At 45.5% G+C, this 24,312-nt stretch overlaps 1 protein-coding gene and 1 non-coding gene across 2 annotated transcripts; one reads left to right on the top strand and one right to left on the bottom strand.

Annotated features, from left to right (window-relative positions):
• Positions 1-4,233: 4,233 nt before the first annotated feature.
• Positions 4,234-23,441, top strand: SNUPN (snurportin 1). Its single transcript, XM_059058896.2, has 9 exons — positions 4,234-4,721; positions 7,891-8,053; positions 9,928-10,075; positions 14,948-15,052; positions 15,297-15,393; positions 16,763-16,860; positions 19,633-19,707; positions 21,259-21,339; positions 22,814-23,441. The coding sequence occupies exons 2-9, from the start codon at positions 7,896-7,898 to the stop codon at positions 23,135-23,137; spliced, it is 1,086 nt and encodes a 361-aa protein (XP_058914879.1). The 5' UTR covers positions 4,234-4,721; positions 7,891-7,895; the 3' UTR covers positions 23,138-23,441.
• Positions 9,306-9,378, bottom strand: TRNAE-UUC (transfer RNA glutamic acid (anticodon UUC)). The gene has a single exon. It is a non-coding gene; the product is annotated as a tRNA-Glu (tRNA).
• Positions 23,442-24,312: the final 871 nt, after the last annotated feature.

Here is a 24,312-nt window from a genome sequence, read left to right as displayed (position 1 = left end):
CAGAGCATGGGCTCTAGGTGCGTGGGCTTCAGTAGTTGTGGCACACGGGCTCAGTAGTTGTGACCTGTGGGCTCTAGAGTACAGGCTCGGCAGTTGTGGCACGCGGGCTTAGTTGCTCCATGGCATGTGGGATCTTCCCGGACCAGGGCTCGAACCCGTGTCCCCAGCATTGGCAGGCAGATTCTTAATCACTGTGCCACCAGGGAAGTCCAAACTTGCCTTGATTTTGATGAAGTTGATAGTTTTGAGGAGTTGATAGTTTCAGGCATTTTGAACATAGTCCTTCAATTGGACTTGGGCATTTTGTGGGTTTTCATCCTTATCTGAGGTCAGGGCCCTGCCTCCTGGGTGTATCTGTGTTGACACTGTTTGTTTTCTCAAGGTTTTTCTTTTCTTCTTTTTCTATTTTTTGGCCACACTGTGTGGCATGTGGGATCTTAGTTTCCCGACCAAGGATCGAACCTATGCCCCCTGCAGTGGAAGCACAGTGTCTTAACCACTGGACCGCCAGGGAAGTCCCTCTGAAGGTTTTTCATTGGGGCTGCTAGCTGAAGCTCATAGCCCTGGCTCTGCTTTAATCTGTAGCTAGGGCTGAATTAAAGGATGTGGATTTTATCATTTTCTCTTTCCACAAAACTTTTTGTATCACTACCGTAAATGGAAAAGCAGTTGCATTTGGAGCAAACAGGTAAAAATAAACACAAAGGAAACAATAGTGTTATTCATTATTAACTGGCTACAGTTGCTGGCTGAAAACACTAAACCCGAGATAGGCTGTCCCTGACTGGGTGCTTCTACACACCATGATTCGTGCTATCTCATGGAGTCCTCACAATAACCCCTGTGGGTACTATTATTATGGCCATTTTATAGATGAGGAAACTGAAGTTCAGGGACAATAGCTTGCCCAAGTCACAGAGTTAGTAAGTGATGGAGGCAGTTTGAACCTAGGTCCCACTGTCTCCAAGTTCCACACACCTATGGCTTAGAGCAGTGATTCTCAAACCTGAGCAGACATCGGAATCACCAGGAGAGCTTGTGAAAACAGATGTTGCCCATTCTCTCTGAGTTTCTGATTCAAGAGGTCTGGAGTGGGCCTGAGAATTTGTTGTTTTTCTTTTTTTTTTTTTTGGCCATGCTGCACAGTTTGTGGGATCTTCGGCAGTGAAAGCTTGGAGTCTTAACCACTGGACTGCAAGGGAATTCCAGAATTTGCATTTCGAACAAGGTCCCAGGTGATGTTGGTGCTGCTGGTCGGGGTGTCACACTATGAGAAGCACGAGCCTTGTGCTATAGCCCAGCCCTTGGCACAGAGCAACCACCACTGAACTGTTAGATCATCTGCCAACAGCTGAGGGGCAGAGGTTGGACCAGCTGCAGGGAAGGGTGGGCGAAAAGAAAGTGAAGTGGAGTCTTAGCTCTGCAGATGACTGGCCCAGTGACTTGGGGCACATCCCTCTCCTGCTCTGGGCCTCACTCCATCTCTTTTCTGTAATAAGAGGAGGCTGAATCAGATGGCCTCTAGTTTCTGCCCTGAACGTTTCTGATTTGGAGGACAGGAAATAAAAAAGTGCAGTCTGCACTTACAAAGAGACAGAGAAGAAATTAGAGGTGCTTTGCCTGGCCCAGCATCCCCACCCCTGACTCAGGATGAAAGCTGTGCAAGTTTGGTCTTGGCATCTGAGAATGGGCTCCAACTACCTGGCCCCGGGGAAGTTTCCAGAGGATAGCCCTCCTCCCACCCCCATCTGGGGCTGTGACTCTTCCCAGCACAGAGGGGCAATGTAGAGATAAGCCAGGTCACCCATTCAGCTCACCAGCTGAAAATCAGAAGTGAAACTAGATCTCTACGTCCACTGCCACAACTTGAGTGCAAGTGCTGCTTACTGGTCTCGTGACTTCCATGCTTGCTTGGCTAAATTCAGTTCTCTACTCAGTAGCCAGTGTGCTCTCTCTACAGCTCAAATTCAGTTATGTCACAACTGTTTAAAAACCTTCATCTGCTATGGAGGTAAAATCCAAACTACTCATTTTGGCCTACAGGCCTCTGTATCCCACCTGCCTCATTGACCCCATCTCCCTCTGTTCCCCCTCCTCCTGGCTTTCTGTCTACCACTCACACAAAGCCTCTCTTTGCACCCACTAGAAATGGATGGTCCCCCCGTCCTTGTAACTGGCTCCTTCTCATCCTTTAGGCCTAGATTAAAATGTCACCTCCTGGGAGAGGAGTTCCCCAACACTGTTACTTCAGCAGCTCCACCTGACTCATTCTCTACCCAGCCACCTGAGCTCCCTAGTACTGGTCTGCACTCAGCTACGGCATCTATCTTTTGTCTTTCCTACCACAGTTGGGCTGTAAGCTCCTGAAGGGCAGGGACCAACTCAGTCTTGGTCATTTTGGTATCTCCTGGACCTGGCACAGTACCTCAGCAATGGCAGGCATTAAACATACATTTGTTAATAGACTGAGAGTGACACTCAGGGCTCCTGACAAGAGCCTCCTCTTGAGAAAAGGGTGGACACCTTCCCGCCCTCAATGTCTTGTTTTCTAGATAGATTCCCCCGCCTGTAGGTGCTTACGAGATTTTGGGGGGTACACAAATTCCACCTTACTTATTTTTTTTCTGTGGCCATGCAGCACAGCATGCAAGATCTTTCTTTGTTCCCCAAGCAGGGATTGAAGCAGAGTCTTAACCAGTGGACCGCCAGGGAAGTCCCCAAATTCCACCTTAAATAACATTAAATCATAGCGTGAGAAAGTGGATCTTCTGTTCTCTGTGAATTTTTCTGATTACATAAAAGAAAAATTGTTAGTGTTACTCCTTATCACTTTTCCAACACTTACTAATCTCTGATTTTTACAAAGTCCACAGTCTTAGTTTTCTACAGACATCAGTATCTAGCTAGATTATAACATTATACTACTTTCACTATAGAGTTCATAGATGCTTTCTATTAAAGTGGGAAGTGATTTAAGGTAATGTTATGGTGTTCCTCTTTCAATAAATGTATTAGGCTTTTTTTTTAAAGTAAATTGGTTTAAAGACATCAAATATAGGTGTATGTGTATGTGGCCAAGGTTGTGAAGGTGGAGTGCCAATGGCTACAGTTAGAGAATCACTGTTCCAGGTACAGCAGCCCTTTATGGAACACTAACTGGCCCCAAATGAGCCCCTGGGCTGAGTGCCATTTAGGTGGTTTTTTTAGTGATATGGGAAGTTGGTGTGAATGAGGGACTGGAGCCTTTCTCCTGGACCTCAGTGCATGAATTTGTCCATCTCAGTCTATTTTCCTCCAACGTAGGGCCTTTGTTCTTTTCTGTGACTTCTGTGGTCGTGGGTAGAGAATGGTGGTTCTGAGACACAAAATATTTAATATCCTGGTGTCAAAGTTTCCTAGTGAAGTCAGGCCCTGGCCTTTTCTTTGTCAGTCTCATAAATCAGCTTTTGTTTGTCGATGCACCAAATAACCTAGTGCACAGCCTGACCATTGAAAGTTAGAGCTCACCTACATAAATTCTGAAGTAAAAAAAAAAATAAAAGAAAAATTGATCTTCCAGAGCCCCAAGCACCCTCTACCCTCTCTGTCAATCTGACCTCCAAATGGACGGAGTCATGTACATAAAATATGCAACAAGTCCACACCTTGGACTCAAAATGTGCCAACTTTGTGTACGTTGTTTCTGTAGTGTGGTATAGTAATATACAACTTCTCTGTAAGTCAAACATGCAGCAAACTTAAATATTTGGTTCAAAAGCTGTGTAACTTTGGCCAAGTTGCTTAACCTCTCTGAGCTTTAGTCTCTACTTCCTTGTGTTATTTTAAGATTAAATAAGATAATTCATGCAAAGCATGGGGTCTGCCTCAATGTAAGTATTCAATAAATGGCTATTCACATTTTTATTTTGCATCTCTTCAGTCCTAGCCCACAAAGGCTGCTCTCCAGTTTATTAAGTTCCTAAATCTCAGCTGCTTCCCTCCACCCTTTGCACCAATTCAGTCATTCCTTCACCAGAGCCGTGCCTTGTGCCGGATGCAGGAATCAAACCAGGTCCCTACCATTGCCAAGCCCACAGCCGAGTAGGAAAGAGAAACTCCTAAAGCGAGCAAATGGCCGTAATCGAGGTTTCTTTCCAGTGTTCTAAGGGGCGAATGGGTAGGGGACGACTAATTGTCTGAGACTTAGGGGTGGGTGTGTGTGTGGGCGGGGGAGGGAGTCATTCAGGCAACGCTTTCCCGCATAAAGCGTGGGCACGGGAGAGGGAGCGGAGTGTTGCTGCACTCCGGAGGACTGTGCGTATCTGGGGGAGGCGGCAGGACCCAGGGCCTGGAGGGCCCTGAACGCCCGGCCACGAGACCGGGGTTCCAGCTATTAGCGAAAGTAACCCGGAGAAGCTTGTGCCCAGGAGTGAGGCTTCGGCCCGGCCAAGTCACCTTGCAGGAGGGTTATCAACACAAAAGCAGAAGGAGAACCCCCGCCCGGGCGGACCGGAAAAACCCCGGTAGTTGAGGGCGGAAGCAACCGCAGGCCTGTGACAGAACCGCGGAAGAACTCCCTGTGTTTTCCACGTCCGGAGGAGCGGAAACTCCCCGCGGTAGGTGGGTGAGCCCGGCGGCGCGGCGGCGGCCAAGGGGTCGGGGCCGGCTCTCTCAAGGCAGCTGATTGGTCGGCCCCCGGCTGCGGCGTTGGCGGCTGCGCGTGGAATTGTCACCTCGGCCTGGTGAGTCCTCGGTTCTAGCCTGGGCCCCGCCGGCTCCCGAACTGCCCCTGGGCTCCCGGCTGTAACTCTCTGTGGCCGGCTGCACACTCCCGGCTTCCCGAGACATGACCTGGAGGGGCAGAGCGAGGCCGGGGCCTCTCCTTGGGCGCGCTTCCACTCTTCAGTTCCAGGCTGTCGGGCCAGGACCCCTCAGGGATTTTCTTTGTGGGGGAGGGGCGAATCATGCAAGACCTAGATGACCCCATCCATAGAGAAAAGCTGTGCGCGGCTGTGGCGGGGAGGGCGGCCGAGTGGAGTTCAGTTCCCCCCCGCCGAACTGAAGCCCGGTGGGAGACGCGGAGGAGGCCTAGATCCTGGCTGGGGGATTCGAGGCGGGTAGCCCCCGGAGGGGGAGGAGGAGGGAGAGGAGGAAGAGGCCGTAGCGGGGGACAGTTGGGGTCTGGAGCTCGGGGGAGGGGCCTGGGTGGGTCGGAAATTGGATACAGGTGGAGGTTGAGACCGCCAGATCAGAACCCTTGGAGTCATCCTCCGAAGAATGGGTTGAAAGAGCAGGAGCCAGCCAAGGACAGCCATAAAGGGAGGTACAGGCAGCTGCCCCAGTATCCAAGGCATCAATTTTAAGAAGGATTTTATGCTTCTTGGCAGAGCATGAACGCACACTGAGATAAAGCATGATGAGGCCTAATAAATGTATTTTAGATTGGGTCATTACTTTGTTAAGCCGAAGACATAATGAATTTTTAAAAAATTTTATTATGGAAGTGTTCAAACTTACACAAAAGTATAGAAAAATACAGAAAATAGCATACCATTTAGGATCCTAAGTACTCATCACCCAGCCTCAACTATGAATGGCTACCCCGGTTGAATAACATACCTGTTAAGACACCCCTCAAATCCACACTGATAATATGTTAATCTTTTAAAAAGGTGGTTTTTGTATTTTTTTCGTGTTTAATGAGTATAAAGGTTCCATTTTGCAAGAATAATAGAGTTCTGGAAATTGCTTGCACAACAATGTGAATGTAATTAACACTACTGGACTGTACATTTAAAAATGGTTGTGGTAAATTTTATGTCATGCGTTTTTAACCACACACACAAAAAAGTTCCTTTCAAATTAGAAAAAAGAAATCTAGGGAATTCCCTGGTGGTCCAGTGGTTAGGGCTCAGCGCTTTCACTCTGGGGGCTCGATCCCTGGTCTGGGAACTAATATCCTGAAAGCCGCATGGTGCGGGCATTAAAAAAAAAAAAAAGATCTAATGCTGTAAATTAAGAAAGAAAATCTGAATTCAAGTGTGCAATGGAAGATAACTCTTTGCCAAATAGAGGCCCATAGAGTTGTATTTTTAACTGTGGAGGCTCTGCAATGAACCTGTTGGTTTTGAGGCTCAGAGCATTGGGACCTGGACTGGGGTGGAGTTTAAGCACTGGTGGTGCCCTCTGGTTTATACTAGAACTTGAAGGGTTGGGCCAGCCCAGGTGTGTGAGTAAAATTTCTCCCAAATGTTCCTCTTTTCTTGTAGTCTGAGGCACACTTTTTTTAAAAATTAATTATTTTTTTTATTCTGGCCATGGCGGCTTGTGAGATCTTAGTTCCCCCACCAGGGATTGAACCTGGGCCCTTGGCAGTGAAAGTACAGAGTCCTAACCAATGGACTGCCAGGGAATTCCTTGAGGTGCACATTTAATCTTTGGGTAAGCTCCTGTGCTACCTCATACCTTCATTCATGGAAGGGTGAGTGAAGTGTGAATTCACATCTTTCTCTCCACTCCCATTCTTTAGGGTGGCCCTTGGTAGTCTGTCTCCAATGTGATTTACTCTCTGTCTCCCAAATGTACCACATGTCTGTCCTTCATATTTTCTAGAGCAGCTGGTGTTAACTGGGAGGCAGCCTTCCATATTTTTGCTCTTTTTGGAATGGGTTCTGCATAGGCAGCCCCAAAACCTTCCTTCTGCCCACCCCAAACAAGCAAATAAACAAAACAAACTATAAAGCAAGAAAGTAACTGCCAGGTTTGGGTTTTGGGCTCCTCTTTTCTTCCTCCCTGGGCTCCAGAACCAGTACTTCTCCTGGAGCTAAATTTTCTTGATATGAGTTGGCATTTATTGGAGAACTAAACAGCCAATCAGATAAACCTTGCATCAGAAAATTACATATTTTATTTATTTATTTAAATTTATTTATTTATTTATTGGCTGCATCGGGTCTTCGTTGCTGCGCGCCGGCTTTCTCTAGTTGCGGTGAGCGGGGACTACTCTTCCTTGTGGTGCGTGGGCTTCTCATTGCAGTGCCTTCTCTTGTTGTGGAGCATGGGCTCCAGGCGCATGGGCTTCAGTAGTTGTGGCTCGTGGGCTCTAGAGCACAGGCTCAGTAGTTGTGGTACACAGGCCTCGTTGCTCCGCGGCACGTGGGATCTTTCCGGACCAGGGCTCGAACCCGTGTCCCCTGCATTGGCAGGTGGATTCTTAATCACTGTGCCACCAGGGAAGCCCTACATTAAAAAAAAAAAATGTAAAAAAAGAAAATTACATTAGTTATTGAGTAACAGCTTTTTAGAACTATTCAGGAAAAAATTAGATACTTGATCACATCACTGCATGTCAGTGATCGTAAAAAGGAATTAATGACAGGGTCCCTGGTGAATGATGACAAAGAGCAAAAGTTAGATTCAGTCATAAGGTGAATTTGATTGATGTTGAAGTTTATACACTCAGAACTATCAAAATGCTCATTAAAATATCTGCGAGAAAAATATTACTGTTCATATGTAACTCACTTACCCTTTAACTTCTTTTTTGTCCCATAGAAATAATTGTGGGGCTTCCCTGGTGGCGCAGTGGTTGAGAATCTGCCTGCCGATGCGGGAGACACGGGTTCGTGCCCTGGTCCGGGAAGATCCCACATGCCGCGGAGCAACTAAGCCCGTGAGCCATGGCCGCTGAGCCTGTGCGTCCGGAGCCTGTGCTCCGCAACGGGAGAGGCCACAACAGTGAGAGGCCCGCATACCGCAAAAAGAAAAAAAAAAAAAAAAAAAAGAAATAATTGTGATTTTGGATTAAGTGAGGTTTTTTAGGAACATAGCCATCATGTTAACATCATAACTGCCTGTACCTGAAAGGTGATACGAAACGATTGAACAATTTTCTGATGTTTTCCTTTGTAGGGAAGATGGAAGAGCTGAGTCAAGCCCTGGCTAGTAGCTTTTCTGTGTCTCAAGATCTAAACAGCACAGCTGCCCCACACCCCCGCCTGTCCCAGTACAAGTCCAAGTACAGTTCCTTGGAGCAGAGTGAGCGGCGCCACCGGTTACTGGAACTGCAGAAATCGTAAGGGATACTTTAACTCCTTGGCTTTTCTCTGTAGGCTGGGAGCTGTGAACCATTCAGGAGGCTCCAGGCTTGCCTCTACAGAGCCACCTTCAAAGTGGACCCTTTGTAGGTTGTTCTTCTTGCCCACAAGGTTGGGAGGGGTAAATCGTGGCAAAGGTAGACATCTTTTACACCCAGAGCTTGGGAAAAAGGAGGGAATAGGGAGAAACTGAAGTTTGAAAGCAAAAGCTCAACTCTCTGGTTAAATTTTTCTTTTCTTTTTTCCTGACAGCAGTACTGAGCTTTGTAGTTTAGGGACTTGTGAAAGCCACTCCCATACTTCCACTCCCCACATTCCCTGTGTGGCTTCTCCTGCAGTCTGACTCCTGGCTTTGGTGTGGGCTTCCTGTCTTCCTTCAGCCCAGATGTTTCTGTGGAGCCCTTGGGAATTCAAGACAAATAATTCCACAGGGAATCTGAGGAAATGTCTTCCATATACTTCGGTCTCAATACCAAGATGAGCAAACAGGGAAAGAGAGATTGATTGCAGGATAGGAGTGTTTGAGGATGGGCTGTTCTGAAGGCAGGGCCTATCCTTTTATTCTCAGTGCAACACAGGCCTCTTCTGGTTAAGGAATTAAGGATTAGGAGGAACTATCAACAGCTGCATTTTGCCCACTGCTTCATCACTAGATGTGTTTAGCAGAGATGGTTCCCTCTGGCCTCTGGGTTGCTTGCAGATTATGTTCTCAGATCACCCATTCCCCCGACCCCCAGTTTTTAAAAACTGTGATTAATTTGGAATAGGTAATATGTTCGTATGGTTCAAAATTCACAATACATAAAAGAGTATATGGAGAAGGGACTTCCCTGGTGGTGCAGTGGTTAAGACTCCACCTGCCAATGCAGGGTACATGGGTTTGAGCCCTGATCCGGGAAGATCCCACATGCTGCAGAGCAGCTAAGCCTGTGCGCCACAGCTACTGAAGCCTGTGTGCCTGGAGCCTGTGTTCCGCAACAAGAAAAGCCACCATAATGAGAAGCCCACACGCCACAATGAAGAGTAGCCCCCACTCACCACAACCAGAGAAAGTCTGCATGCAGCAACGAAGAGCCAACGCAGCCAAAAATAAATAAATAAATAAATGTTTTTAAAAGAGTATGTGGTGAAAAGTCTCCCTCCCAAATCTGTCTTCTAGATGTCAAGTTCCTCTCTCTCTCCTTTTTTTTTTGGGGGGGGGGGCACGCTGAGCAGCTTGCAGGATCTTAGTTCCCCAACCAGGGATTGAACCTGGGCCCACGGCAGTGAAAGTGCCTAGTCCTAACCACTGGACCACTAGGGAATTCCCAACATCTTATAGTACATTTGTTACAACTAATAAACAAATATTGATACATTATTATTAACTAAAATCCATACTTCTTTACTCAGATTTCCTTAGTTTTTTCTAAGTGGCCTTAAGCTGTCCTTGTCTCAAACTTCTCACTGCATCTCGGTGTTTCCTCTCTGCAATCCCTGGGAGCCTTCAGATGGTATATCTGCCAGGCAGGGAAGTGTCAGCTCTCACCTGGGGTGGAGATGGGAGTCTAGGGTGGGATGGGTGGGAGTAGGATCAGCCACTAGCAAACCCTGAGAATTCCTTTAAATATTGTACCTTGCCTATTCTTAGGAAACTGAGGAAAGCCGAGTGTGTTCAGAGGGGGTCTCCTATTTAGGATCTGTGAGGAGGTGGTCATTAGTTAAGGCTTACAAAGGAGATTTTGTCATCTCTTACCCCACCACAATTCCCAAGTTGCTCTTGAATTTGGAGACTTTGAATTACATCTGTCACATTGTAGGGTGTCTTCCTATAAGACTTAAAGACTTGTCCTTATGCCTTTTCTTTTCTCAGAAAGCGGCTGGATTATGTGAACCATGCCAGAAGACTGGCTGAAGATGACTGGACAGGGATGGAGAGTGAGGAAGAAGAAGAAAAGAAAGATGATGAGGAAATGGACATTGACGCTGGCAAGAAGTTACCAAAACGCTATGCTAATCAAGTGAGTGCTCCAGAGAAGATTAGGCACAGCTGGTCCTGCTCCCTTTACTGTGCAGTCAAAGCTCTTTACTTGCCCTAAAGAGGAGGATGAGGCAGGAAGAAGGAATAGGATCTGCAATAAAAGTGCTGATGTACATAAAAGTTATGAGATGAAAAGAGATGACTTACAGTTTTGTGTGCTGACGGGGGTCACTGATAGAATCTGGGTAGTGGGTTTGGGAATCATTACCCCATGCTGTTAGCAAAGGCTTCCGGCCTGCTGCAAAAAGCCCCTGAGCTACTGATATGCTAGCGGACGCCATTCTTTACTAGTCATTATACAGCTGTTTTGGATCAGGCCTGCCCAGCCCAGCACTGTCCCCCATCCCACCTCCCAAGCTGGTAGTCTTGCCCGAGTGGTGGACTAACATACCAGCCTTGGGTCTTCACACTCGGGTGGTAGGAGCTTGGAGGTCCTTGAATACTGGGAGCCTGCCCAGCCACCCCAGGCCAGCCAGTTGGCCTAGGTGAGGTTGAGGCCATGAAACAACAGATCACTATAACAAACTTGACTAGTGCCCTGTTGATTCCAGAGAGGAAACCAGTGTGGCTTGTGGCACCATAGGTGAAGCAGGCATGGAGACTGTCCAGTGCTCTAGGCAATCCAGTTATTCTCCAGAAGGCAGGGCATGTATCTGAGTGGGGCTGGGGGTCTACCCTGCTATTGTATACTTCTCTCTATAACCCAAGTCTCTTGTCACTTCAGAATCCTCTCCCACCTTAAGAATATGGTTCCTGGGTGCACACACTCCCATCCTCTTTCTCTGCCTCAAATATAGCACAGACATCTTCTATGACAAAGTACAATTTAGTTCTGTTGAGCAAACATTGTTTTTTTTGTGTGTTTTTCTTTTTTAAATTTTTTGGCCATGCTGCGCAGCATGCAGTATCTTAGTTCCCTGACCAGGGATCGAACCAATGCCCTCTGCAGTGGAAGCACAGAGTCTTAACTACTGCACCACTAGGGAAGTCCCGAGCAAGCACTGTTTTGTTTTGTTTTTGTTTAAAACAGAATGTTGGCTTTTAAAAAAATATTTATCTATCTATCTATCTATCTATCTGCACTGGGTCTCAGTTGCGGTACGCAGGATCTTTGTTGCTGCATGTGGGGTCTTTAGTGTGGCATGCAGGATCTAGTTCCCTGACCAGGGATCAAACCCCGGACCCCCTGCATTGGGAATGCGGAGTCTTAGCCACTGGATCACCAGGAAAGTCCCCCCCCGAGCAAGCATTGTTGAATGCCCTGTTCTGTGTTAAGCTAGGCTATTCTCAGGGGAAGATAGACATAGGCCATAAATAGCCCATTCACTCCTCTAATAAGTGTAGATTATGGTTTTTGCAATAAGAAAGTGAAATTAACTTCCAACAGAGAAAGAAGCAGGGTTGTGAAATCAGGAAAAGGTTAATGAAAGAGGAGGCAGTTTGGAAACATGGGTAGGACGGGCGGAAGTACAGAGCATTTCAGGGCATTCCAGGCAGCAGGATCAGGCTGAGCAAGAGCCCAGAGGTGGGAGAAGAATAAATGATGTGTTCGGGAGGGGTGTGCAGAGGGTGTGTGAGGATGGAGCAACATAGGGTTGGGGGAAGAGTATAGCAGAAATATGTACAAGGTTTTAGACTCTGGGTCTAGATTGTGAGGAACCACCGAGACTTTTTGAGCCAGGCGCAGAGGAGGGACTTCACGTGATGACTACCACATCAGTGTAGAAAGGCCTGGAAGAGAGAGACTGTGGTAGGGGGCTTAGGTTTGCTAAAAGATCTGATGAGTGCTAAGGGCAGTGGAAGTGGGAAGGAAAAGAGGTGATGGGTATGAGAGATGTTGCCAGGTGGAATGAACAGAATTTATGGCTAGGAGAGGCAATATGAGAAGCGGATAAGGGTTTAAGCTCAGGTCGCATAGACTGACCTCAAAGTCAGGCTCTGTGTTGACCATGGGCACGTTACTTAACCAGTCTAAGTCTCTAGTTTCTTATCCGTAAAATGGGACATCGTAATAGTACCTATCTCATAGGATTGTTTGAAGGATTAAATGAAATAGTGTACCTTAAATACCTAGCCCAGAGCCCATAATGAATGCCCCACAGTATTAGCTGCTACTGCTATTTTTTAAACAGCCATATTGAGATATAATTCACATACCATACAATTCACCCATTTACAGTGTACAATTCAGTATTTTTTTAGTAATTCACAGAGCTGTGCAACCATCACCACTATCTAATTCTAGAATATTTTCACACCCATTAGCAGTCACTCCCCATTTCCCCTTCCCTCCAGGCCCTAACAATCACTGATCTACTTTCTGTCTCTATGGATTTGCCTATTTTGGACATTTCGTATAAATGGAATCATATGAGATACATCCTTTTGCTTCTGGCTTCTTTCACTTAGCAAAAGGTTTTCAAGATTCATTTATGTTGTAGCGTGTGTTAGAACTTCATTCCTTTTCATTTCTTTTCAAATAATATTCTGTTGTGTAGATAATACCACATTTTGTTTATCCATTCATCAGTTGATGGCCTTTTCAGTTGTTTTCACTTTGGGGCTGTTTTGAATATTGCTGCTATGAACATTTATTTACATGTTTTTGCATGGACATATGTTTTCATTTCTCTTGGTTATATACCTGGGAGTGGAGTTACTAGGCCATATGATAACTCTGGAACTATCAGACTATTTTTCAGAGTGACTACACCATTTTACATTCGCACCAGTAATGTTTGAGAGTTCGTTTCTCCACATCTTTGCCAATACTCGTTATTGTCCATCCTTTTGAATATAACCATCCTAGTGGGTGTGAAGTGGTGTTTCATGGTTTTGATTTGCATTTCCCTAGTAACTAATGATATTTAGCTTCTTTTCATGTGGTTATTAACCATTCATATATCTTTGGAGAAATGTCTATTCAAATCCTTTGCCTGTTTAAAAATTGGGCTATTTGTCTTTTATTATTGAGTTATAAGAGTTCTTTATATATTCTAGATACAAGTTCCTTATGAGATACATGATTTGCAAATATTTCTCATTCTGTGGGTTGTCTTTTCACTTTCTTGATGATGTTTTTGGCAGCACAGAAGTTTTACATTTTGATGTAGTCTAATTTATCTATCTTTTGTTTCGTCATTTGTGCTTTTGGTGTTGTATTACTATTATTCTTTAAGGGAGTGTTGATTATGCCTTGGGTTTAAGATTGAATAACAAAGAGGAAGGTGATGATATTAACAGGGCACAGAATGCAGAAGGGGAAGGGTGAGTGTTTCAGGGATAGGAAGTATTTGGGCAACAGAAGCCACTGAATTCTGTTTTGGCTATGCTGAGTTTAAGGTGCAGAGAGGACCAACAGAGAAAGAGATAGCAAATGGACAGCTGGAAATACAGGTTTGGAGGAAAGGAAAGAAGTCTGGAGATGAAAAAGAAGAGAATTAGGGGACTTCCCTGGTGGCGCAGTGGCTAAGAACCTGCCTGCCAATGCAGGGGACACGGGTTCGAGCCCTAGTCAAGGAAGATCCCACATGCCGTGGAGCAACTAAGCCCATGCGCCACAACTACTGAGCCTGCGCTCTAGAGCCCGCAAGCCACAACTACTGAGCCTGTGTGCCACAACTACTGAAGCCCACGTGCCTAGAGCCTGTGCTCCGCAACAAGAGAAGCCACTGCAATGAGAAGCCCGTGCACCGCAATGAAGAGTAGCCCCCACTTGCCACAACTAGAGAAAGCCCGCACATAGCAACAAAGACCCGACGCAGCCAAGAAAAAAAAAAGAGAGAGAATTAGGAGGCATCATCTTAGAAATGACAAGTGAAATAGATGAGTTCCACACCCACGGGGAGACAGCATCTAAGAGAAAAGAAAAGGGGGACCTAAAACAGCCCCCTGAAGATTATCTACATGTTTTGGAGGAGTGTGTGGAGGAATGTTTGGAGGAAAAACAGAAAAGTACAGTGTCATGGGGCCAAGAGAGCATGTGTCAAGGAGGAGGATGTGACTGGCAGCATTACACCAGGCGTAGAGGAAGGATGGGGAGGTGAAGGAATAGAGGTACCTGGCTGCAAGGAGGTCAAGTGGGGCTGTGAGGTAGCAAATCTGGACTGCGGGTGTCAGAGTGGGTGGGAAGGCAGCAGCAAGAAATACGAAGTAGTTAAAAAAAGAGAGAACGTGGAATATCTTAATAGAAATGTAGAGTGATGAAAGGTTTTCATTTTTGCCTTGGTTTTGAGGATTAGGGGTTGAGTATTTTGTGGCCTAAGGGGAAGGAGAGATGGGAGAGATGAGAGATTCAGTGGGAAGTATTAATTGATAGGCCAAAGTCTTTGTACAGATGGGAGGGACTAGTGATGAATGGAAGAGTAAATTTTTTCAAATTCATTTCATCACAGCCCTTTTTTTAAAAAAAAATTAAGGTAGATTTCCTAACATCCTTTAGTATAGTATTTGGGTCACTAGTTTGGGAAATGATCTAGTTTAGAGCATCTCAAGGTCAGGGACTTGATTCATCTCTGAGGTATAGCCCCTGGAACATAATGGTTGTGATAATGGTAGGTGGGTGGACAAAGTAAGGAAAGATAGAGGGTCCTATCCCCCCATACAGGAGGTGAAGTAGTAAGAATGGGTATGGATGCAGATAATGAAGGTGAGAAGTTGAAGTTCACAGTGAGCAGGAGATGAGTTGACTACTAAGAGCTAGTGGGGTGGAGGTCCCACTGTCACCCTTTTCTGTTCTCATTCTTTTACATGTATTTTTATTATATATATATAGGCTGTGAATTCTTTGTCATTGTAAACATGGGAGCAGCACAGCCCTGTTGATTTTTAACACCATTTTTTGTGTTCCCAGTTAATGCTCTCAGAGTGGTTAATTGACGTCCCTTCAGATTTGGGTCAGGAATGGATTGTGGTCGTGTGCCCTGTTGGAAAAAGAGCCCTTATTGTGGCCTCCAGGGTGAGTAGCTGCTCCTGCCCCCGGCACCAGCATGCCTGGCCTGTAGCGGGAGGGGTTCTCTGCCCACTCTGTGTTCCTTATCTGCCACAGAAGCTGTCCCTGCCATGGGGATTGAAACACTTCCCTGCAGGAGGGATTTGATGAGAGCCATCTTTGGGCTGATGGCACCCCTGCAGAATGTGGAAGCAAGAGGGTGAGGAGACCTGACCTTGATGCCTGACAAGAATGGTAATTGTCCACACAGGGTTCTACCACTGCCTACACCAAGAGTGGCTACTGCGTCAACAGGTTTCCTTCCCTTCTGCCAGGAGGCAATAGGCGAAACTCAGCAACAACAAAAGGTACCTACATACAGTTGTCTATTTATTAACTTTTATAATCAGTGCTTGGTTAGTTGCTTAGTTAGTTGTTTTAAAGACCCACTTTAAAAGCATACCTTTGAGGGGCTTCCCTGGTGGCGCAGTGGTTGAGAGTCCGCCTGCCGATGCAGGGGACACGGGTTTGTGCCCCGGTCCGAGAAGATCCCACGTGCCGCGGAGCGGCTGGGCCCGTGAGCCATGGCCGCTGGGCCTGCGCGTCCGGAGCCTGTGCTCCGCAACGGGAGAGGCCACAGCGGTGAGAGGCCTGCGTACTGCGAAAAAAAAAAAAAAAAAAAAGCATACCTTTGAAACTGCACACAGGTAATATCCTGCCCACTGGGCTCTCCCTCAAGGTCAGGCCTCCTCAGTAGCAGAATAGTTGCAACTTGTGAGGCCTGCTGGGCAATAAACCCTTAAATTAAAGTCAATGCACCTTTCCCACGGACTTGCATCACAAGATGACAGGTGCAGTTTTCTGGGGAAAGAACCCCCAGAAGGTCAAGTGTAATGTACAGTAAGCTGTTGATGGGGCTTCCTGCCAAATTCCCTTTTCTCCTTTCTTAGTGTCCTAATCTTAGCTTCTTCCTCCCACCTGGGCCCAGCCAGGGATACTAAGGTCACGAAGGTTTGCCCGGGGTCATTCAGCAAGGAGTTGGCAGAGCTGGCAGAACCGTTCTCTCACCTCTCTCACCTGCCCAGGCTCTGCTGGTGGTTATTCCTATCCTCTGTTCTGAGCCCTCTATTGGCTTTTTTTACTCCAGCCTGAAATGCTTCCACCTCCCCTCTACCCTGTTATTTTAGTCCTCTGATCCCAAAAGATCGTTCGTATCCCATCTCTTCCATGAACCATTTCCTGGAACTCTCGTTTTTCTTAGTTTGTGCTGTATAATTCAGGTCTTGGTTCTTTCCTCTGTAATCATCTTATCTCCTTAACTGGATTGTAACTTCCTTAAAGGCAGGGATTACTTATAGTTAATATTCCCCACAGAACACAGTGCCTGTGATAGGAACTCAAAAAGTAATTGTAAACTAAAATGGAAGATTACTTCCCTTCAAACTTGAGCTTCTCTAAGGTGAGTAAATGTCCCAGTTTTTCTAAAGGTTCAGAGTTCACACTTGGAATTGCCTTGATCCTTCTTGTGCTGTCATACCTCAGGTCACCCCTAGACTGTGCCAGGTAGCCAGAAAAGGCTGTGAAGAACTTTGTCCTTTAGTGCTGGTGCTTGCTGTGAGCACTGAGGATTGTTGGATTCAGTTCCCAAGCCCCTAAGATGGGGCTCCCCAGATTGTGGTGGAGGGAGCCCTGATGGCAAGGGGTACCCTGTACTGACTTTCTACTTTGTGTCTCCAGACTACTCCATTCTGGACTGCATTTACAGTGAGGTGAACCAGACCTACTACGTTCTGGACGTGATGTGCTGGCGGGGACACCCTTTTTATGACTGCCAGGTAAGGACTGATACTCCCCTCATGTCTTCTCCTGTTTTCTCCTCTCCTCCTAGGAAAGTGGCTCAGCATGTGTGTTTAGTACGTGACCAACTTCTTGGTGTGTACAGGATGTGGTATATCAAGAACATTGTCTAATGTTCCTTGCATCTTTGGGTGTGTTTAAATTAGCTTCATTTATAAAAAGAGGTAGGAGGAACTAAGGGAAGCATAGCAATTCTTGAGGGGAGGAAGGAGAAACAGAGTGTAGGGTAGGCTGGGACTTTGTAGAAGCTGTAACCGCCCCCTCCCCTCTCTCCAGAGTGTGGGAGGCTTGCTGGCAGGGAAGGTTGCAGGTGAAGGGGATGATGCCTTGTGCAGGCGGCACAAGGAAGAGAAGGTGGAATGTTAAGCACCATCAAACAGACTTCTGTCACCTCCATTCCTTCACCAACCACATCTTGACCCTGAAAATGTCAGGGCCTCCTTGGTATGACTGTAAGGCCTCGAATCTCTGAGGGGCTAGCTCTGGAAGGAGATTTTCCAAATGAGGAGAGGCCCCCCACCCAATGTTCTCCCCTCAAGTTTCACCTTCCCACAACATTTTTCTCAGATTGGTGATTCTTTCGAGTGACAGAGGCAGTCATCAGAGAGAGGCTAGGTCACCCCACAGGGTCCATCTCTGCTCCTATGCTCCCTATCGTTGTCCCAGTTTAAAAGTGGTGGGATTTTTGTGCTCCCTGTCAATTAGTTTATCATAGTGGTTCTCAGAATGTTGAATGTGTGGCCTCAGAAAGTTGTTAGTAATGCAATCTTAGACCTACTGAATCAGAAACTCTTGGGGATGGGACTTATGTTTTAATAAACTTCCAGGCGATCCTCATGCAGGCCCAAGTGTCCGAATCACAGGTTATCACTACAGCCTGCTTCTTTCCGTAGCCATTACCCCAAGCTAGGTTTCCAAATTATGCTAGGTGCTGGTACTTCAGAATTTTAGCATGCATCTCATTCAAAAAATAATAGCCAAGGGACTTCCCTGGCGGTCCAGTTTAAGGCTCTGACCTTGCAATGCAGGGAGCATGGGTTCAATCCCCAGGCAGAGAACTAAGTTCACACATGCCATACAGCGTGGCCAAAAGATAAAAAAACAAAAACAACAACAACAAAATAGCCAAGACCTGCATTGCTAAGCACTTTGTGAGCATGATCTCATTGAATCCCTTACAACAACTCTAAAAAGTAAGTATGTACTATTGTTATTACTCCTCATCATTTAGATATGAAAGCTGAGAGCCACAGATGTTAAGTGCCTTGCCCAAATGCAGAGCCAAGCCTAAAACTCAGAACTCAAAAATTGAATCGAGGGACTTCCCTGGTGGCGCAGTGTTAAGGATCTGCCTGCCAGTGCAGGAGACACAGGTTCGAGCCCTGGTCCAGGAAGATCCCACATGCCGCGGAGCAGCTAAGCCCGTACACCACAACTATTGAGCCTGTGCTCTAGAGCCCACGAGCCACAACTACCTAGCCTGGGAGCCACAGCTACTGAAGCCCACACACCTAGAGCCCATGCTCTGCAACAAGAGAAGCCACCTTAATGAGAAGCCTGCACACCACAGCGAAGAGTAGCCCCCGCTTGCCATAACTAGAGAAAACCCACGGGCAGCAACGAAGACCCAATGTGGCCAAAAATAAATTAATTAATTTTTAAAAATTTTAAAAAATAAAACTTCAATTGGGAACATATTTTCCTTTAATTCTGTTGAAGGATGTTTCATAACATGCATTTACAACCTACAAATTTGATAACTAAAGCCACCTATATTTTGACAATATAAAGAAAAGATTGTGGGTTTTTTATTTTTGGTTTTGGAAATTAAAAAAAAGAAAGAAAGAAAAATCCCTAAATAACAACAAAAGCGTATGTATCAGTAATTTAGATCAATAGTAATTTAGAATAAAGTAGTTTATGTGAAGTTACAGCTATAAAGTAGTTTCTAATCCTCAGGTAAAATAAAACAGAGGTTAACATAATGTGCCTTGGAGTTGGTGAGTCCTGGTCCCATAGTATTTCTGTGTGCACCTGGGTGAGTGATGTAATCTCTCTGAGCCTCAGAGTCCTCACCTGTAAAATGGAGATAATGATACAATTCTCAGAGGATGGTTGAGGATTAATACGATTATGTATGTAAGGTCCTTAGCATGGAGCCTGAGACACAGTAGGCCTTCAGTGATAAATGTTGGCATTACTACTATTAATAATTCTATTGGATTTTAAGCAAAAAATATTTAAAGATTTTGTGAACATCCTCCTGACCTTATGGCAGTGTTTTAAGGGAAATGAGGGTGAGAGAAGGGCTTAGGTCTTCCTAAATCAGGTGGCTATTTTTTTCTCAGTTTTATTGAAATTTAACTGACATGCAACACTGTGTAAATTTAAGGTGTATAGCACAATGATTTAACTTACATATATTTTGCAATAGTTACCTGAGTAAGTTTAGTTAACACCCATCATCTCATATAGATACCAAAACTAAAAGAAAAGAAAAAAATAAATGTTTTTTTTCCCTTGCCATGAGAACTCTTAGGATCTACTCTCAACAACTGTCATGTATATACCAGACAATAGAGTTAACTATTGTCATTGTGTTGTACTTTCCATCACTAGTACTTATTTATATTATAACTGGAAGCTTGTACCTTTTGACCATCGGGTAGCTTTTTAGAATGGGGTGTTTTTGTTCGTATTAGAGTTTGAGGTGAGCAGTTTTTAATCTTTCCCTTTCTCTTCTCTGGCAGACTGATTTCCGATTCTACTGGATGCATTCAAAGTTACCAGAAGAAGGACTGGGAGAGAAAACCAAGCTCAATCCTGTAAGGCCTGGTGTTAGGATTGCAGAGTTCTTTATGGGGATTGGTTTGGATTGGTCTGTTATCTAAATATAATCATTATGAATGAAATTATCTTTTTTTTTTTTTTTCTTTTTGAGGCAGCATGGCATAGTGGGAAAAGTATGGACTTAACAGTTACCCAGATTCCAGTTTTCGCTTTAACAATTACCAGGTTAAGTTAATATCTTTACTTGGCCTTAATTTCTTCATCTGTTTAATAGGGTTAATAATACCTACTTTACAGGGTTGTTCTAAGAACCAAATTATATAAATATACAAGTCTTCCTAGCATAATACTTATGGTGAGCACTCAATAAATAGTGGTTGATATAAAATGCTAATAACTGCTTTTATTAATAACACAATTTAGAATTCTCCAACTGTAGCATGCATCAGCAGCCTCTGGAGGCTTGGTAAAATGTAGGCTCCTGGGCCTCACCCCCAGAATTTCTGATTCAGTAGGTCTGGGGTAAAGCCTGAGAATTTGCATTTCTAACAAGTTCCCCAGTGAAACTGATACTGCTGGTCCATGGACCACACTTTGAGAACCTCTGCCTTTATATCTGAGCTAAGAGTGACCTCATCTAGTCAGTCCCCTCTTTTTATAGATGAGTATATTGGCTCAGAGAGGGGACTGCCCTCCCTAGGGTCCCATAGTCCAGTATGGTAACCCAAATGTCTTTGCTATTCGCTCAATGATTAAATATGGGACAGTTATTTTCATTGCATTTTATTAGTTAAGCCCTGTAGACTGGCATTTGCTTGGGTTGCTTACAGCATTTTTAAAAGCAACTGGATAACCAGTTACAGGACAATAAATGGGACCAGTACTTCCAGTGATGTTATCAATAAGGTCCTAGAAGAACATGCACTGAGGAAAGGGAACATGGGTGCTACTTTCTCTGAGATGCTGTTCTGTGTGCGCTACATGTACTATCTCATTGTATCTGCATAACAATCCTATGAAGTAGATACTTTTATTATCCCTTTTTACAGATGGGAAAATGGAGGCATATGGAGATTAAATGATTGACAGAGCTGGGATTCAAACCTAGGCAATGTGACTCAGAGGTTGTCATAGTCCTAATCACTTTGGTATACTGCTTCAGTGTAAAAACTTCTGCTGGTGTGAAAGGGGCTTCACCAGTCCTTCATTAGGGGCAACTGTCATAGAGCTGGGAGAATAACAGAATCCCTAAACCTAGCACAGGGCAGTGGTTCTCAGTCCTGACTGCATGAATCAACTGGAGAGCTTTAAAAAAAATAAAAAAGACTGGATCCCACCCCAGAGCAGTTCAGTCAGAATCTCGGGGTGGTGCTTGGGCATGAGTAATTTTTAAGAGTTTCCTAGATGGTTCTCCTGTATAAAGCATGTTTGAGAACTCCTGGCCTAGTAATTCAGAGGATAAGTAGAGGGGAGTGGGTAGGGGAGGATGAGACTGAAAACTTTTCTTATTTGATATAGCTCTTCAGTTGCTGGAACCAATATTGTCTGTAACGTGTACTAATTCTTTGTTCTAATTTATGTTTTAGTTTAAATTTGTGGGGCTAAAGAATTTCCCTTGTACGCCTGAGAGCCTGTGTAAGGTGCTGTCTATGGATTTCCCTTTTGAGGTAACAAAATCATGGTCTTTATTGCTCTGATCTGATTGTAAGACACAAGGAAACTTGGTTACACAGTCTTAAGAGAGCCTCTGACTTTGCTGTGTCAAAGCATCAGAAAAGGGCTAAAAGCTGACTCTTGGGAAGGGATGTGCTCGTGACCCTTCATAGCCTCAGTGCCACCCTGCCAGATAAGTCAGAATGCCAGAGCTGGAAGGGCCCTTGAAAGGACAGCTCATCTAACTCCCTCATTTTACAGATGGAGAAACTGAGGCCCAAAGAGGGGTGAGGCTTCCATTCCTAGGTCCTTCTTGTGTGCCTCTTTCTGCTACAAGCCAGAAAACAAGGCCCCTTGTTTGACTGCCACAGCTGGGGCTTCTGTGACTGACAGACTGCAGGGCTGTGAATTCCTAATCCTTCCTTCCTCCGAAAGAGCAAATGGTCCCCAGGGATGGCAGTGCTTGCTGAGCAGTGGCATGGCAGTGGGGTGACCAACTTGTCCAAGGTTGCCCAGGACTTCCCTGGTTTTAGTGCTGAAAGTCTCACGTCCCCAGAATCTCCTCAGTCTTGGGCAATCTTTTGTCATCCTCAGAACCTGCAGTTACCCTACAAGCAGACTTCCTTTGCCCATGATACCCTTTAAAATTCGGCCTGGTCACCTGCAAGTATTTGCTTGAACTGGATATAATTTTGCTAAAAGGATCACAGCTTCCCAAATGATGAAATGACAAAGGCTGAGTTGCCTTCATTTCTGGGAGTCTGTTAAGAAGGTGGTAAGAACACCATCTTTGTTTATAACCCTTATGCCCCAGTGACAATAAATGCTTTTTAGAGATGAGTCACTGAATCACAGAAAAGAAAATATGGGACTGTGGGAGGTCTTCCCGTTGAGAAAAACTGAGTTTCCCAGAACATAGCTTACAGACAATTTAGGGGGAGGTTTAGGCAGCCAGCAATGGCTGGGGAGCAGGGCTTCTTGACAGGCTGTTTCCCCTGCACTCAGCAGTCCAGCATCTTGGAGGGGCTTGTCCAATTCCCCTGCTTTGTTCCCTGCGTGGAGCACATCCCCCATGACAGAGACCTCCGGGTGGTGGAAGGTGCATGGGATTTGAGGAGAGAAGACCTGGGTTCAAGCTGAATTTCTCCTTCATACTCACTGTGTGTTTGAGGGAGGCTCCAGAACTCCCTGAGTCTGAGCAGCCCCATCTCCCAGACACTTCCATTGTGGGTAAGAGGGTGAAATGGTAGGTAGGAAAGTACCCTGTAAATGGGAAAGTACTTTTTATGTTTTTATTTTCTAAAATTTAGTTTTCTAGGCCATTTCTTTATTTAGAGAAATTCATATGTGAGAAACGAAGACTCTTTTTCTTCTGGCAGTGACCCAGAAAAAAAGAGCTGGACCACAAGAGCTACCCCAGTGCACATAGGTCTCCTACAAACATGTGGCCCCAGAAGTCATTCTGATCCCTGGTTTTCTTTCTTGTAGGTAGATGGGCTTCTCTTCTACCACAAGCAGACCCACTATAGCCCTGGAAGCACTCCTCTGGTGGGCTGGCTGCGCCCCTACATGGTGTCAGATGTTCTTGGTATAGCTGTGCCAGCTGGCCTGCTGACTGCCAAGCCAGAATATGCTGGGTACCAGCTCCAGCAGATTATTGAGCACAAGAGGAGCCAGAAGGAGGGAATAAAGAAGATACTCACACACACGCCCTCTGAGAGTGGACGCTATGAGTTGGAGCACCTGTCTACCCCCAAGCTGAAGAGCCCTGCCCATAGCCCCAAGCACCCAGGGAGCCTCATGGATAACTAGAGAGGGCAGCCTCCTTTGGGAGTCATAGGATGGGGGTTGGTCCCAGAAGGAAGGCTGGGGAGGAGGACAGTGATGAGAACAAGATTACTTCATTTTAAAGCAGACTTTCCAAAGCCACTCCAGCTGGAAACAGCTTATCTCCTATCTGAAGTGCTGGCTTTAACAGTTGGGGGAGGTTTCCAGATTGGGTAGTCTTTGGATTTGAGCAGCAACTCCTGTGAAAATGTATATCAGATCCACAATGTAAATATATGTAATTCTTATGAAAGAAGTTGTTTGTGATTCTTAAACTTTATTTATTTTATTTTTGTGTGTGTGTGATTCTTAAACTTTAGACAGTCAGGAATCTCCCCCATCTCTACCCCTTCAGGCCCCCTAAACCGTGACTGTTCAAGTCTTGGCCCATTTCACTCTGTTTTTAGCACTTAAGCATTCTGCTGAGTTTCCAGTTGCTGCTGTTGGTAATGTCATTTTCTCAAAGGTCTTACCAGGAACTGCAGTTCTTGGTATTTGAATATGTTCCCTCTTCTGAGAAGACAAGTGTGATTTTCTTCGGTTTAGACATAGCCAGAGATAAAATGCAAATGGAGTTCATTCACTACTTCAGCCAACATTTGAGCACCTTCCAAAAGATAAGCCTTGTGCTTATGTAGAGTGGGTTATGGTGAGGAACGATACTTCATCCCTGCCCTTGAGGAGCTCACGATCCAGTGAGAAAATAAACCCACCAGATCTACAGTGGGTCTAGATGGTGGGATGATTGCTTTAGTGCAGAAAGGTGCATAGAGCATGGGGTGTGTGGGGATGCCGGGAAGATCAGAGAGAGGTTTCACAGAGGAGGTCTGAGCTGGGCTGAGGCTCAGAGGGACAGAAATGCGCTCTGCAGACAAGGAGGGGAGGAGTTTCTCACAGAGGCAGGAGGGTATGCAGATGCACCCCTCCAGAGCTGGGCAGGACTTGCTTTGGGACCTGAAGTCGGTTCAGCATGGCTCAGTTGTCAAGTAGGGCTGGAAAGCTATGGGAAAGGGGGCTGGAAAGAGATGGGTCTGATCGTAAATGGCCTGTGTGTTATGCAGAGGTTTTGGGTTTCATGTATGGATGAAAGGGAGCTGATGAAGTGCTTTGAGCAGGCAGGATCCATTCAGATTTGTGAACTAGAGCTCTTTGGCAGCTGT

This window comes from Kogia breviceps, chromosome 3 (genome assembly GCF_026419965.1).
Source record: "Kogia breviceps isolate mKogBre1 chromosome 3, mKogBre1 haplotype 1, whole genome shotgun sequence".
In the NCBI taxonomy this organism is placed as follows: Eukaryota; Metazoa; Chordata; class Mammalia; order Artiodactyla; family Physeteridae; genus Kogia; species Kogia breviceps.
The sequence above is the reverse complement of the archived record's forward strand: the minus strand, read 5'-3'. Positions and strand labels throughout refer to the sequence as shown.